This window comes from Notechis scutatus, chromosome 1 (genome assembly GCF_049901735.1).
Source record: "Notechis scutatus isolate UNSWTSFEM ecotype Mainland chromosome 1, rNotScu1.2, whole genome shotgun sequence".
Classification (NCBI taxonomy): domain Eukaryota; kingdom Metazoa; phylum Chordata; class Lepidosauria; order Squamata; family Elapidae; genus Notechis; species Notechis scutatus.
The window spans coordinates 5,136,487-5,153,664 of record NC_142009.1 but is presented as its reverse complement, the minus strand read 5'-3'; the positions used below and the strand labels follow the sequence as shown (position 1 = coordinate 5,153,664).

Here is a 17,178-nt window from a genome sequence, read left to right as displayed (position 1 = left end):
TTATTTCAATATACTTGCATTATTTCTATATTTCATTTCTATTTCTATTATTTTCATAATTTTTATTATTTCTATTTATTTTAACTTCTACATATTTCTATTACTTCTTTTTATCTCTATTATTTCTGTATATTTCTATATGTATATCTACTATTATTTCCATTTATTTCTCTCTTTTCTTTTTATTTCTATTTCTCTTATTTCAATATATCTCTAGTCCTATTTCTGTTTTCTAAGCGTGGCAACCTGACAACCTCTCACCACAAAAGCAAAATGCTGAGTTGTTCGCCTTGAATCAGGTACAACAAGTTGAGAACTATTCGAGCCGTATTCCAACTATAGAGCGAAAATTAAAACAAAAAACAAGACTAAGGAATAAGCAGATCTCTAACCTCTTTGAATCTCTCCCAAATAAAGTCCAGGAAAGAAAAGGGGAGGAAAAAGGAAAGTTAAAAAAAAAAAAGAATTAAAATAAACCCTCATTACAAATTCCAGAAAGGAAAAGGATGAAGGCCCATCCTTACCTTCTTACTGAGTCTTCATCAGCTGAGGAGGGAATCCGGAAAAAATCAGAATAAATTCCCTCCCTCTGCTACACCTGGATTGATTCCATCAAAAAAATAAAAAAAATAAAAATCCGGATTTCTCTGAGGCAAGATTACAGGTCGCCCCTTCGAAATAATCCTTAAAAATGTGGGAATCTGGCGTTCCTTGGCCGAGTTGGGTGCAGTTTCCCTGGATAAGTACACCTTTGTGATGCTTTCTTTCTACTTCACTTGAGCCACAAAAGGCGGAGAAAGAAACTTGTTGGACCACAAATTTCTGAGGCACCCAGGAAGATGTTTCCGCTGACAATTAGCCATGGAAATGAGGCTGACTCACGGGAGCAATGATTTCAGGATCCCCTGAATTGCACGCTTGCAAAAAAAACCCAACAACCATTCATCCTTCTGATTTCTTTTTTTTTGGGGTGTGTGTGTGTGTTTCAGACAAATGGTTGTCCAGTCTCTTCTTGAAAACCTCCAAAAAATGTAGAACCTTCCTTTTTTTCACCACTAAATTTCATTTTGTTAGATAGCGCCAGGGGTGGATGCAAATATTTTTACGGTTGGCTCTGTGGGTGTGGCTAGGTGGGCGTGGCTACGTGGGCATGGTCATGTGACCGGGTGGGCGTGGCTTCTTCTTCTTCTGCAGCACCCCACCACCACCACGGGGGTTTTTGGGGGGGCCTCCTGGGCCTCAGGGAAGCCTCTTGACCAAAGCAGTAAGACAGCGAGGGGAATCCCAGCACAGCTGATCATCAGAACAGCTGATCATCGGGAAGAAAAAGAAATATCAATTCAGTTGAACCGGTAGCTGGTTTGTTACTACTGGTTTGGCTGAACGGTAGCATTTTTTTACTACCGGTTCAATTGAACCGGGCCGAACCGGTAGAATACCACCATTGGATAGCGTCCAGCATTCAAGTCTGTCCAGATCCTTCTGTATCTTTGGCTGTGTGTTTTCCCCAGAATGCTTTTGCACACCCATGTGCCTATACACCAACCTGCCCTTTACTACTAATATTAAGCCTGTCTTAGATGTGGGTAGCGCATGGGCTTCCTTTCCACGATATAACCAGAGCAGAAGACACATTGTGCAGGAGGAAAACACCAATTAAGCCTGTCTTAGAAAATACCTCAATTTCAGTGTGGCAGGTGAAGGCCAGAAGCACATTCCATGCTTATCTTTTCGAATCCTTAGCTTTTACATCCATCTAGTGGCGGTAAAGATTTGGCTGAAAGCAGCTGAGACATCTATCAAATGAATATGTCTCTGAATTTCCATAGAACATAGAAGCCTAGCGCTGGAAGGGACCTTGGAGGTCATCTATCCAAACCCCCTGCTCAAGCTGGAGATTCTATACCATTTCAGAAAAAACAGTTACCCAATCTCTTTTTAAAAACCCTCCAGTGATGGAGCAACTACAATTTCTGGAAGCACGTTGTTCCACTGATTAACTGTCAGGAAATTCCTCCTTAGTTCTAGGTTGGTTCACTCCTCGATTAGAATACAGAATAACAGATTTGGAAGGGACCTTGTAGGTCATCTAGTCCAACCCTCCCTGCCCAAACGGGAGACCCTACACCATTTCTGACAGAGGGCAGTCCAGTCTCTTCTTGAAAGCCTCCAGTGATGAAGCTCCCACAACTTCCGAAGGCAACAATTTAAACAAGTTTACCATCGTGCCTACCATCCCTGTCATATTGTCCCCATTTATTTGTACCTATTTCCTGTATTGTTACTCATGTTTATACTTATTCTTATTACCTTGTAAGCGATTGACAAATCAAATCAAATAAATAAACTCCTATTGCATTGGTTGATTGTTCTTACTGTCAGGAAATTTCTCCTTATTTCCAGGTTGAATCTCTCCTTGATCAGTTTCCATCTACTGTTCCCTGTTTGGCCTTCAGGTGCCTTGGAAAATAGCTTGACCCCCTCCTCCTCTCTGTGGAAGCCCCTCAAATACTGGAAGACTGCTATCATGTCTCCTCTGGTCCTTCTCTTCCCTAGACTAGCCATGCCCATAAATACATGCAATCTTTCTTCATATGTTTATTCTCCAGTCCCCTAATCATCTTTGTTGCTCTTCTCTGCACTCTTTCTAGAGCCTCAACATCAATTTTACATCGTGGCGATCAAAACTGAGTACAGTATTCTAAGTGTAGCCTTACCAAGCCTTTATAAAGTGGTATTAACACTTCCCGTGATCTTGATTCTATCCCTCTGTTAATGCAGCCTAGGATTGTGTTGGCTCTTTTGGCAGCTGCAGGACACGGCTGGCTCATATTTAAGTGGTAATCCACCAGGACGCCTAAATCCCTCTCCCAGTTGCTATAGTGAAGATATTGTCTCTTTTCTCTGTCTTACACTGTAGGATTTACCGCTGAGTAAAGCCCTAGCAAAGTCCGTTCGGGACAAAGGGGCTGAGGACTACAGTGTAAGCATACGATGATATTTTTTAGTAAGCGTTTCAATCATTATTACATTGAACATTACAACGATTCACAACTGAAATGATGTTTTTCAGACTGCTTGTTGATGGCTTCATGCAGGGGTTCCCAACCTTGGCAATGTGTGTGGGTTTCAATTCCCAGAATTCCCCAGCCAGCCAGGGAATTCTGGGAGTTGAAGTTCACACATCTTAAAGTTTCTCAGGTTGGGAACTTAATGCAACTTGCAAATGTCCTTCCGTGACTTTTAAAAATACTGAAACGAATAACACAAACAGAGAGGTGTGACGAGGCTAAGATGGTGGGAGATAAATAATCGAGGCATTCGATATGGATGAGATCTGATGATCTGATGCTCCCGGAAGAAGAGAACGACCTCTGGCGCGCACACATTGCATCACGATGCACCGAAGAAGCACAAGTCGCGTCTTCCATCCCAAAGATTACAAGACAGGGCTGCAAGTAAACAAGGAGAAATAAAGTCGTTTAAAGACAGTTCAAACTTATGACAGACTCAGGAAAATTGACTTATGGCCCATCCTTGGAGTTATGACCATTACACACCACCCCTCTGATCACATGATCACCATTTGGGGTCTTAGCAACTGGCTCTGAATAATGACGGTTGTGGCGTCTTGAAGTCACCTGATTGTAACTGGCAACCTTCCCAGCCAGTTTCCAACCAACAAAGTCAATTGGGGAAGGTGGATTTGCTTAACGACTCTGTGATTCACTTAATGTCTGCATGATTCACTTAACAACCATGGTAGAAATGGTCGTAAAATCAGGTCCTGTCATGGGATGAGTCACTTAAAAACCGTATCTCTTAGCAACCGAAATCCAAGGCCCAATTGCAGATGTAAGTGGAGGAGCACCATAATCAGATTTGTGTCGTAGAGTCATAGAACAGAAAGTTGAGAAGGGATCTTGGAGATCAACTAGTCCAACCCCTGCCCAGTTAGGAACCCAGTATTACTGCCTCCCTAACTGATGGCTAGCCAATCTGTGTTTAAACTTCTTAAGATATTTAAATTTAGCAGCTAAAACAGTGAAGTTGTGCAGTGAGCCTGAACATACAGTTGTGGTTGATTGTTGGAGAGTGCTGGCTCCTGCGTGAGGCAATCTGTGCTGTGATTGGTTGCTGTGGCTGTGGAGGGGGAGTTTCCCTTTTTCCCCACCTTTGTCTTCTCTGCGCCCTGTTTGCTCTGTGATTTACCTCAGGATGCTCCTCCGGTGTCGATTTACCTCAGGATGCTCTTGCTCTGTTCATTTACCTCAGGGTACTCCTGCTCTGTTGATTTACCTCAGGATGCTCCTGCTCTGTTCATTTACCTCAGGGTACTCCTGCTCTGTTCATTTACCTCAGGATGCTCCTGTGGTGTCGATTTACCTCAGGATGCCCCTGCTTGCCTGACTATTTAATTTGCTGTATATATTGATGTAAAATATATTTATTTATATAAAACTACAAGTTCATGACAGTGTCTCTGACTCCATTTGGACACTGGCTGCACAATACCCTGACAAAACATCTCCCGCCAAGGATAGCCCTCCATCTTTCAATAATGTCTGTTCCAAAATTTGTCTGGAATGGAATAGGGCAGGCGTGTCCAACCTGGGCACCTTTAAAGACCTGTGGAGTTCAATTCCCAGGGGAGTTGAAGTCCACAAATCTTAAAGTTGCCCAAGTTGGACATCCCTTCTGCGAGGTCTACTGAACTGATCAGGGGGTTAGACTAGAAGACCTCCAAGGTCCCTTCTAACCCTAGTATTCTGTGTTCTAGTTAAACAAATCTAAAATATCTTTTTCCTCTCTTCTCTCCATCCAATATTAAATCATTACATTAAATCATAAGCTGCCCAGAATCATTGGGTACGAGATGGGTGGAAAATAAATTTCATTTTATTTATTTAAATAAATAAATAATTAAATAAATGATCGACAAAACAAAATAAACACAGGGTTTCAAACAGATTATCAGGGCTGTCTTGACTTTTTTGATCACTCCCTCAGATTGTTTGTGAGAATTTTGTTCTAGTTTAGGGGACCTTCCTCTCCTCACCCTTCAAGGGGATATAAATACAAGCAGTCCTCGACTTACAACAGTTTGTTTAGTGACCGTTCGAAGGTGTAACAGCACTAAAAAAAAGTGACTTACGACCGTTTTTCACAACCTTTCCAACATCCCCATGATCATGTGATCAAAATTCAGACGCTTGGCAACTGGTTCATACTTATGACGGTTGCGGTGTCCCTGGGGGGGTCATGTGATCCTCTTTTGTGACCTTCTGACAAGCAAAGTCAATGGGGAATCCAGATTCACTTAACAACCATGTGACTAACTTAACAAATGCAATGATTCACTTAGCAACCGCAGTAAGAAAGATCGTAAAATGGAGCAAGACTCTGATAACTACTGTCTTGCTTAGCAACAGAAATTTTGGGCTCCACTGAGGTCATAAGTCGAGGGCTCTCTGTAATACCTCAATCCACAAAAGGGAGACAGGCAGGGAACCAAATATCAAAATTAGACCAACTTGGGCAGGGACTTTTTCCGGATGTCTTGCTCCTCGGTATCAGCATCATCCTCCGAAATCGGTTTGAGGGATCCCTCTCGTTTCCCGTCTCTTCGAATCGGCACCAAGGTCTTCCAGTTTTTCCCCGAAACTGACACAATAGTTAAGATTTAATGTTAGGTCACTTGCTTGATCCTTTGATCCCAAGCCTGTTTTCCTAGCAAGAGTCAGCAAGATTCATCAACCATTGTTTCTGTGGGGTTCTCCAGGAAATTAACCCCAAGGAAAGACCCCAATTTTTGTAGATGTTGGTCAACTCTACAAGGAAAAATCCAATTTTTATAGACGTTGATCAACCCTAAAGGAGAGATCCCAATTTTTGTAGATGTTGGTCAACCCTACAAGGAAAGATCCCAATTTTTGTAGAAGTTGGTCAACTCAACAAGGAGAGATCCCAATTTTTGTAGACATTGGTCAACCCTACATGGAGAGATCCCAATTTTTGTAGACGTTGGTCAACCCTGAGGACTACCTATATATTTCAGTCCCTACCTGTACTTATGTACTTCAGCCCTCCGCCACCACTCACACCACAATTGTCCCTTTTGGCTGACAGAATAACAATGAGGACTAGTCCCTTTAGCAGCCTCCTCACCTCGGCCGGATTTGAAAGAAAAACTGAGGTTGCGTTTCAGCTCTTCTGTGTTACCTCCGGGGTCTTCGTTGATGATGCTGAGGTTGGTATTCCATGTGGACCAATTCACCTCATCCACCCTGCTCAGGTGCGTTCAAAACAGCAAGGGAAACATTACAATTTTAATTTAATTTCACAAGCCAGAAAATATCTCTCAATTCTAAGGCCGCGTGAACAGAATCTTGCAAGTCTGAAAGTACGAAACAGCCGCTATCTCTTTTATAGTCTGAACACTTATGAAGGATCCTTTCTGAATTTCTTTTTCTGTCTCTTATGCATTTGTAGGTTCTGCTGTCTCTTATCTGGTCATTCTCTGGGAATAGAATAGAATGGACTGCAATAGAGTAGAGTAGAGTAGAGTAGAGTAGAGTAGAGTAGAGTAGAGTAGAGCAGTGGTCTTCAACGAGTGGGCCAGGGACCACTGGTGGTCCGCGAGAACATTTTGGTGGTCCGCAGAAGAACGTCGCCCCCCAAAGCAATTAATCCAGAGTTGGAAGGACCTTGGAGGTCTTTTAGTCCAACCCCCTGCTTAGACAGAAAACCCTACACCCATGATGGCGAACCTATGGCACGTGTGCCATAGGTGGCACGCAGATCCATTTGTGCCGGCACGCGAGCTGCAGGCAAACTTACCTCACTGAACATGTGCGTGCCTCACAGCTGATTTTGGGCCAGTTTGAGGCCTTTTTCAGCCTCCCAAAGGCTTGAGGAAGGCTTCTGCAGGATTTGTAGGCCAAAACCTCCCGCTTTCCTCACTTCCTGTTTTTTCCGAAAATACCGGAAGTGATGAAACGGGCCTAGCTTTCGGCCTGCAAAGCCTGCAGAAGCCTTCCTCAAGCCTCTGGGAGGTCGAAAAGGCCTCAAACTGGGACAAAAATCAGCTGTGAGGTGCAGTGCAGGTAAGGGGATGGCGGGGGTGGGTGGGTGGGTGGGTATGCGCGTGCATGCACAGGGGGCATGGGGGGGACCCGCATTGCCTCCTGGGTGCCAGCACACCAACATGAGCGTGCAAGTGCACACACAATTTTTGGCACAGGAGTTCAAAAAGATTAGCTACCACTGCCCTACACCATTTCAGACAAATGGTTTTCAAATCTCTTCTTAAAAGTTTCCAATTCTCTTATCGGATAGTTTTTTTCTTAGTACCCCAAGATCATTCTCACACACCATTAAATTATAGATAGTCCTTGACTTACAACCATTCATTTAGTGACTGTTTGAAGATACAATGGCACTGAAAAAAAGTGACTTGTGACCAGTTTTCTCACTTACAACTTTTGTAGCATCCCCATGGTCACAAGATCAAAATTCGGACACTTGGCAGTTGGCATGTATTTATGACAATTGCAAAGTCTTGGGGGGGTCAAGCGATCCCCTTTTGCGACCTTCTGACAAGCAAAGTGTCATGCCCTTGTTGGAGTCTGATTCTGAGGGGGAGATTGAGCAGCTGACAGCGAGTGGGAATGTGGATCTGGTGGCTGTGGAAGAAACTGGGGAAGGGCACAGTCCGGCTGGGCATTCAGAGGAAGACCCAGGGCCATCCCCTCTTCATCCTAGGGATGGAGGCAGGGAAGAACAGAGAAGGGAGCAACATGGCTTACTAGAGAGGAAAAGGCCCTGATCCCCTTCATAGGCTGCAGCTGGGAAGACTGTTTAAAAGGGCAAACTGCGCATGGCAGAATTTCTGGAAGCAAAGCGTGCATTATCTTTGTCGAGGCTTATCTGGGTTTTGGCGTGCTCCAACTGTGGGTGCTACGTTATCTTTTGGAAGTCTGCAATTTATCATCCTGGCCTGCCGTATTAATTACTTCAGTGTGGTTTGTGTTGGTTTTTTTTATTTCTAATTATCTTTACTTTGGGTTCGAACTGCTTTTCTTCCCTTCGTAGACTGATTTTTGGAAGAGTTTGATCTCCAGCCGAGGATAACTGGACATTGGGGGCCAAGTTGGAGGCATTAAGGGGAATTTATTCTACTTTGGTGACTTTGTTATTTTTGTGCCACGCCCCGGGTCATCACACAAAGTCAACGGGGAAGTCAGATTCACTTAACAACCATCTTATTCACGTAACAACTGCACTGATTCACATAACAACCATGGCCAGAAAGATTATAACATGGGGCAAAATTCACTTTCTTAATCCATGGAATTTGGGGATCAGTTGTGGTCATAAGTCAAGGACTGCCTCTACATATCGTAGGGGAAAGACCTTACGAGACTGGGCAAACAGATACCGCCATGAGACTGATTAGATAACAGACAGTACAGCCCTCAGCTGCCCAATGGGCGGAGAAAGAAACCCTCCCTACTTTGCAATAAAGTAGAATTAGCTTTGGGGGCATGATGGCTCATCGTTTAAAGACACTGAGCTTGTCACCTGAAAAGATGATAGTTGAGGTTCGAGACCCGAGTGCTGCACGATGGGGTGAGCTCCCGTTCCTTGCTCCAGCTCCTGCCATTTTGGCAGTTCCCAAGCATGCAAATGTGAGTGTCAACTCATAAAATATTTCCATAGTCTTTTTAGAGTGGCCAACAGAAAGGGAGGGGGGAGCAGTGCAGCAGCTTGCAAAATTGAAAGTGCATTCCATAAATAGTTTTCAAAGATCGTAACCAGGTGACTGAAGTTTCTGCCGCGCAAATATCTAACTGAAGAACATGATTGATGACTCTTGGCTATGGATGTGTTTCATTGGAGAATTAGCTTATCGGTCATATTTCCAGTCCAGTCTACCTCGTAAGGCTGAGAACCTTCGATAGGCATGCAAGATGTCCAGGGTTTTAATAGTGCAGTTGTGGCACCAGTTTGAAGGATGCCCACCTCCCCAAAATTAGACCTACAATTCAGTGGTGGTATTCAGCCAGTTCTGACCGGTTCTAGAGAACCAGTAGAGGAAATTTTGGGTAGTTCGGAGAACCAGCAAATATCACCTCTGACTGGCCCCGCCCCCATCTCTTCTCCGCCTCCTGAGTCCCAGATGATTGGCTGGGTCTTCTTTGGTTGCCCTGCACAGGAGAACGGAGCTGGAAAGCAGGTTATCCTTCCCCTGCCACGCCCACCAAGCCATGCCCAGAGAACCGGTAGTAAAAAAAAAAAATTGAATCCCACCACTGCTGCAATTACCGAAAGCACCAGCGATAATCCTCCTTGCCATCCGGGGTGGTCCCCACCAAAACACGCTTCCCGGACCGGAAAGAGTTGACGATGCAGTTCCAGTAGCTGTTCTCGATGTTTAAAATGGTGATGGTTCGCTGTATGCAGAAAGAAGAGGGGGCGGGGAACCAACCCTACAAGGTAGACCCGATTTGGAAACCAAATTATAACAGGTTTACTGTTATAATTATAAAATTATACAGGCAGGCCTTGACATATAAGCATTCATTTAGTGGCCGTTCAAAGCTAGTATGGCACAGAAAAATGGACTTATGACTGGTCCTTCCACTTATGACCGTGGCAGCATCCCCGCAATCACAGGGATCAAAATTTGGGTGGTTGGCAACCCAGATGGCTTTCATGCCTAAGGCGGGACTAGAGCTCACTATCCCCTGATGATTGGCCCAAAGTCACCCAATTGCTTTTGTGCTTAAGGTGGGACTAGAACTCACTGTGTCCTGGTGATTGGTCCAAAGTTACCTAGTCAGCTTCATGCCTAAGGCAGGACTAGAACTTTGGGCCAATCACCAGGCGGCTGTGAGTTCTAGTCATGCCTTAAGCATAAAAGCAGCTGGGTGACTTTGGGCAAATCACCAGAAATCGGTGAGTTCTAGTCCCACCTTACACACGAAAGCTGTCCAAGGTGACTCTAGATAGATGATATAATAGATAGCTAGGTAGATAGGTAGGTAGATAGATAGATAGATAGATAGATAGATAGATAGATAGATGATACGATAGATATAGATAGATAGATGATATAATAGATAGGTAGGTAGGTAGGTAGGTAGGTAGGTAGGTAGATAGATAGATAGATAGATAGATGATAGATATAGATAGATAGATAGATAGATAGATGATAGATAGATAGATAGATAGATAGATAGATAGATAGATAGGTAGATAGATAGATAGATAGATATAGATAGATAGATAGATAGATAGATAGATAGATAGATAGATAGATGATACTATAGATATAGATAGATAGATGATATAATAGATAGGTAGGTAGATAGGTAGGTAGGTAGGTAGATAGATAGATAGATAGATAGATAGATAGATGATAGATAGATAGATAGATAGATAGGTAGGTAGGTAGATAGATAGATAGATAGATAGATAATAGATAGATAGATAGATGATACGATAGATAGATGATAGATAGATAGATAGATAGATAGATAGATAGATAGATAGATAGATAGATGATAGATAGATAGATAGATGATAGATAGATAGATAGATGATACAATAGATATAGATAGATAGATGATATAATAGGTAGGTAGGTAGGTAGGTAGGTAGGTAGATAGATAGATAGATAGATAGATGATATAGATAGATAGATAGATAGATAGATAGATAGATAGATAGATAGATAGATAGATAGATAGATGATAGAATGAGATAGAAGATAGGTAGGTAGATAGATAGATAGATAGATAGATAGATAGATAGATAGATAGATAGATGATACGATAGATATAGATAGATGATATAATAGATAGGTAGGTAGGTAGGTAGATAGGTAGATAGGTAGGTAGGTAGGTAGATAGATAGAGCCAAATTGGAATCCTTATTCATCACTGCCACACAGCTTGAGAAAGTGGGAGGGGGGTGATTTTAACTGAGTAGCGTTTAGTAGACAAAATAGAATTCTTTTGTTAGTTCAAGGTCAAAGAGTGTGGCGCAGGAACTTACTTTGGGATTGGTTCATGTGATGTGATGACGAGAGAAAAGGAGACGGTTTTAGTTTGGGACATTGTGGGAAGTCCGGGAAACTTAGTTTCGAAATAATGTCAGCGTTCCAGGGAACCTCCATTCCAATCAGTAACTCCGAGACAAGCATAATCTCAAAAGTACCTTTATTAGAACAGCACCTGGCACGTCTGTGGAATTTCTAAAACTAAAAGTTTCCCCGGACTTCCCACAATGTCCCAAACTACAAACCATCCCCTTTTCCCTCTTTGTCACATCCCATGAACCAAGCCAAAAGTACGTTCCTTTTTTTTCCTGCGCCACACTCTTTAAGTGATACTCTTTGACTAACAAAATAATTCTGTTTTGTCCACTAAGAGCTACTCAATTAAAATCAACCCCCCTCCCACTTTCTCTATGTGGCAGCGATGAATAAGGTCTCCAAATCTGACAGATGGATAGAAAGATATAGAGATAGATATATAAATACACAAATAAATAATTTCCTCATCCTTTCCGGAAATCCCCAGAGTCGGGAAATATGTGCGCGCTTATGTCCAAACCAAGACACAACAACACCCTTAAGCCTTCCTCCTCCTGCCTCAAAAACCTTTGTGTGACCCACAACCATGCCTCCTCCCCCAAATCCTGGAACCGAACCCTGGTGGGGGGAATCGAGGTTGGCGGAGACAACACACCTGCAGCTTCCAGATGCTTTTGCTTTCCTGCGCAATCTTGTTGACGGTTTCCCCCATGAGGGCGATCAGCATGTTCAGGAGAAGGATGTACGTAAGGACCACGTAGACGAGCAAGAGGATGATGAAGACGGACTTGAAGCGGTAGTTCTCAGTGAACTCCAGGTCGCCCATCCCAATAGTGAACTTGAAGAGCTCCAGGCAGGTGGTGTAGAGGTTGTTGTAGGACGGGCGGGGCTTCATGGGACACGGGCAGGCCTGCTGCTGCTGAGTGGTCTCCACACGACCCTCGTTGTCTTCCTCGATAAGGGTCACCACCGCTGTCACGAAGGGGAACGTATCGCGGAGGCGGGAAAGAGGGCGAAAAGACGTGCGGGTGAGCATTAGAAGGAGCCTCGGAGATCATCTAGAGCAGCGGTCACCAACTGGTGGTCCGTGGACCACTGGAGGTCCATGAGAAAATCGTGGGGGTCCACAGAAAAATTATTTGCATTTTTAAAAGGTAAAGATTCCCCTCACAAATACGTGCTAGTCGTTTTTTGGCTCTAGGGGGCGGTGCTCATCTCCGTTACAAAGCCAAAGAGCCAGCGCAGTCCGAAGACACCTCCGTGGTCATGTGGCTGGCATGACTAAATCCCTTCGAAGGCGCATGAAACGCTGTTCCCTTCCCACCAAAGGGGTCCCTATTTTTCTACTTGCATTTTTTACGTGCTTTCGAACTGCTAGGTTGGCAGAAGCTGGGACAATGGGAGCTCGCTCCATTATGCGGCGTTAGGGATTCGAACCGCCTGAACTGCCAACCTTTCTGATCGACAAACTCGGCATTTTAGCCCCTGAGCCGCCACGTCCCTTGCATTTTTTATATTGCACTAAATACTATTTAGCTTTTTTTAAAAAATTCATATTAGTGGTCCACGGGATTTAAAATTATGAATTATGGGGTCCCTGAGATCTGAAAGGTGGGGGACCCCGGATCTAGACCAACCCCCTGCCTTCGCTTAATGGCTGAAAGTAATCCTCGACGTACGACCGCCACGGAGCACAAAACCCCTGCTGGTAAGTAAGAGAGCTGTTAAGGGAACTCGGTTCCATTGTATGACCTTTTCTTGCCACCGTTGTTAAGTGAATCACCCTGCAGTTAGTAATTGGCTGTTAAGTGAATCTGGCTTCCCCGTTAACTTTGCAAAGGTCACAAAAGGAGATTTCATGACCCCGGGACAAAGCAACGGTCATAAATACGAGTCAGTTGCCAAGCATCTGTGGGGATGCTGCAAAGGTCATAACTGTCAACTCGTAAAGCATTCCTGTGCCTGTTATAGTTGCCATAAACAAGGGGAGGTGGGGAGGAAATGTGAAGGAGCAGGGCGGCATTTTAAAACCAGATCTATATTCCACCTGTCATGCCCCTGTTGGAATCTGATTCTGAGGGGGAGGTCGAACAGCTGACAGGGAGTGGGAATGTGGCTCCGGTGGCTGGGGAGGAAACTGGGGAAGGGCACAGTCCGGCTGTGCATTCAGAGGAAGACCCAGACCCACCCACACAGGGAGGAACGGAGAAGGGAGCAACGTGAGTTGCAGGGGTTTACGGGGGAGGAAAGGGCCCTGATCCCCTTCATGGGCTGAAGCTGGGAAGACTGTTTAAAAGGGCAAACTACGCATGGCAAAGTTGCTGGAAGAATGTGAGTGTGAATTATTATGGTTTATCAAGTCTTATCTGAGTTCTGGTGTCCTCCCAACTGTGTGTGTTTCATTATCTTTTGGAAGTCTACAATTCCTTATCCTGCCCTGTCTCGTTAATTGCTGCAGCGTGGTTTGTGTTGGTTTTTATTTATAATTTAGATGTACTTTGGGTTCAGACTGAATTTCTTCCCTTTAAAAACTGTTCTTGGGAGAGTTTTTTTCCAGTTGAGGTAATTCCCCGTTAGGAGAATGAGCACATACAGGGAGACGTATTTGAGAGTAGTGTTTGAATAATACACATACACAGCACACAGATACACTGTACAGTAAATGTAGGTTTTTACTTCCAGAAACGTTAAGCAAAGTCCAAACAAGCAATCCAAAATCATTCACAGGTAAATCAGTCAGTTTTTCAATCCAGGCATAATCCAAATATCAAAGTCCGGTGTCAAAAAACAGTTCAGTAACAGACTTACATTAAATCCAGAAATATCAGTCAATTAGGAAAAATGGAGGAACGGCAATACTTTCCAACAGAAGGAAACAGAGATACACTCTCTTCTGAGACTCAGACTAAACAACCCAGGTTTCTGGCTCCATCTTATGGCCGTTTGAGTAACCACACCCAATTGCAGTTTTTAGCATACTCTTAAAGAGACAGTATTAAAATGTCTATCCTGGCTTATATATTTCTAACCCAAATACCTGTTAGGTGACTTATATTCCTAACAAAGTCCTTCAGTCGTCTGACAACAAAACAGGCGGGGAATAAAGTTAATAAATGATATTAAAATCCACTCCATGTTATCCTTTTTCCATCGTTCCTTCCCTGGGAAAATTGTGGGTAGGGAAATTCCTCCCCGAATTGGAGAAACAAACTGATGCCATAACCCAGTACAGGTAGGTAGACCTCGACTTACAACAGTTCATTATTGAGCGTCCGAAGTTACAACGGCCCTGAAAAAAGAGATTTCTGACCATTTTTCACGCTTACGACCTTTGCAGCATCCCCCTGGTCACGTGATCAAAATTCAGATGCTTGGCAACTGACTCATATTTATGACGGTTGCTGTGTCCCAGGGTAGCATGATCCCCTTTTGTGACCTTCTGACAAGCAAAGTCCATGGGGAAACCAGATTCACTTAACAACCGTGTGACCAACTTAACAATGCCGTAATTCACTTAACAAAGAGACGAGACAAGTCCTAAAATGGGGCAAAACCCACTTAACAAATTTCTCACTTAGCAACATAAAGAATGGGCTCAGTTGTGATTGTAAGTTGAGGGCTACCTCTGTTTCTCAATCTTAGCAACTTGAAGATGGCTCAACTTCAACTCCCAGAATTCCCCAGCCAGCTGGTTTTAAGATGGCTGACTTCCACTCCCAGAATTCCTCAGCTCACTCTCTTTAAGATGGCTGGCTTCTACTCCCAGAATTCCCCAGCCAGGTGTTTTTAAGATGGCTGACTTCCCCTCCCAGAATTCCCTCGCCAGGTGTTTTTAAGATGGCTGACTTCCCCTCCCAGAATTCCCTCGCCAGATGGTTTTAAGATGGCTGACTTCCACTCCCAGAATTCCTCAGCTCACCCTCTTTAAGATGGCTGACTTCTCCTCCCAGAATTCCTCAGCTCACCCTCTTTAAGATGGCTGACTTACACTCCCAGAATTCCCTAGCCAGATGGTTTTAAGTTGGCTGACTTCCACTCCCAGAATTGCTCAGCTCACCCTCTTTAAGATGGCTGACTTCCACTCCCAGAATTCCCCAGCCAACTGGTTTTAAGATGGGTGAACTTCCACTCCCAGAATATTCCAGCCAGCATGGAATTCTGGGAGTTGAAGTCCACCCACCTTCAAAATTGCCAAAATTAAGGAACACTGCCATAACCAATACACTGCACAGCCCTTTGTGTGGCTCTCGCCTCTTCTTCCTTGCTCCCCACTCCTCCCAGCTTCAGGCTGACCCTTCCTCACCTGTCGAAAATCCCAGGTGGAAGAGCAGGTAAACCATGATAAAACGGCCCAGATCTCGTAGCATCATCTGCAAGGAGAAGAGAAAATGGAAGAGCAGAAAAGGGCAGGAGGGCCCGTCTGGGCCCGTTTTGCCCTCCCAATCTGAAGGTGCCCTCCTAATCTGAAGCACCTGATCCCATGACCCTCTCTGACCTCCTAATCTGAATTTAATCTGAAGATCTCCTAATCTAAAAAGCTCCTAATCCGAAAACCTCTTAATCTGAAGCACCTAATTCCACGCCTCTCTCTGCCCTCCAAATCAGAAGCTAATCTGAAGACGTCCTAATCTGAAGGGCTCATAATCTGAAGCCCTCCTAATCTGAAGCATCTCATATCGTCCTCCTTTCTGCCTTCCTAATCTGAAGATGCCCTTTCTAAACTGTAGCACCCAGCCCCGTGCCCTCTTTCTGCCCTCTTAATCGGAAGCTGCCCTCCTAATCTAAAACCCTCCTAATCCCATCTTTCACCTGTCCACCTGCCTAATCCAAAACTGCCCTCCTAATCTGAAGCACCTTATCCTGCCCCGCTTTCTACCCTCCTAATTGGAAGGTAATATAAATTCATGCTAATCTGAAGGCCTTTTCTGCCCTCCTAATCTGAAGCTCTAATCGCGTGCCTTGCTGCCCTCCTAATCTGAAGTCCTCTTAATATGAAGATGTTCTCCTAATCTGAAGCCTTCCTATTCCCATGCCCCCTTTCTGCCACCTAATCTGAAGATGCCCTCCTAATCTAAAGCCCTCTTAATTCCATGCCCCCTTTCTGCCACCTAATCTGAAGATGCCCTCCTAATCTAAAGCCCTCTTAATCCCACGCCCCCTTTCTGCCCACCTAATCTGAAGATACCCTCCTAATCTAAAGCCCTCTTAATCCCATGCCCCTTTCTGAAACCCTCCTAATCCCGTACGCTCTTTCTGCCCACCTAATCTGAAGATGCCCTCCTAATCTAAAGCCCTCTTAATCCCACGCCCCCTTTCTGCCACCTAATCTGAAGATGCCCTCCTAATCTAAAGCCCTCTTAATCCCATGCCCCTTTCTGAAACCCTCCTAATCCCGTACGCTCTTTCTGCCCACCTAATCTGAAGATGCCCTCCTAATCTAAAGCCCTCTTAATTCCATGCCCCCTTTCTGCCCACCTAATCTGAAGATGCCTTCCTAATCTAAAGCCCTCTTAATCCCACGCCCCCTTTCTGCCCACCTAATCTGAAGATGCCATCCTAATCTAAAGCCCTCTTAATCCCACGCCCCCTTTCTGCCCACCTAATCTGAAGATACCCTCCTAATCTGAAACCCTCTTAATCCCATGCCCCTTTTCTGCCCACCTAATCTGAAGATGCCTTCCTAATCTAAAGCCCTCTTAATCCCATGCCCCTTTTCTGCCACCTAATCTGAAGATGCCCTACTAATCTGAAACCCTCTTAATCCCATGTCCCCTTTCTGCCCACCTAATCTGAAGATGCCCTCCTAATCTGAAGATGCCCTCCTAATCTAAAGCCCTCTTAATCCCATGCCCCCTTTCTGCCCTCCTAATCTGAAGATGCCCTCCTAATCTGAAGATGCCCTCCTACTCTAAAGCCCTCTTAATCCCATGCCCCCTTTCTGCCCTCCTAATCTGAAGATGCCCTCCTAATCTGAAGATGCCCTCCTACTCTAAAGCCCTCTTAATCCCATGCCCCCTTTCTGCCCTCCTAATCTGAAGATGCCCTCCTAATCTGAAGATGCCCTAATCTAAAGCCCT

At 44.4% G+C, this 17,178-nt stretch overlaps 1 protein-coding gene across 1 annotated transcript in view; it reads right to left on the bottom strand.

The window, feature by feature from the left end:
* Nucleotides 1-3,228: 3,228 nt before the first annotated feature.
* LOC113429038 (transient receptor potential cation channel subfamily V member 1-like) overlaps nt 3,229-17,178 on the bottom strand; it is a 36,329-nt gene continuing 22,379 nt past the window's right edge. Inside the window, exons 11-16 of the mRNA XM_087970966.1 lie at nt 15,405-15,471; nt 11,757-12,073; nt 9,328-9,455; nt 6,169-6,287; nt 5,535-5,664; nt 3,229-3,452 (exon numbers count right to left, since the gene is read on the bottom strand). Coding sequence (XP_087827092.1) covers nt 3,440-3,452; nt 5,535-5,664; nt 6,169-6,287; nt 9,328-9,455; nt 11,757-12,073; nt 15,405-15,471 — 774 coding nt within the window. The 3' untranslated portion in view covers nt 3,229-3,439. The remainder of the gene's footprint in view (nt 3,453-5,534; nt 5,665-6,168; nt 6,288-9,327; nt 9,456-11,756; nt 12,074-15,404; nt 15,472-17,178) is intronic.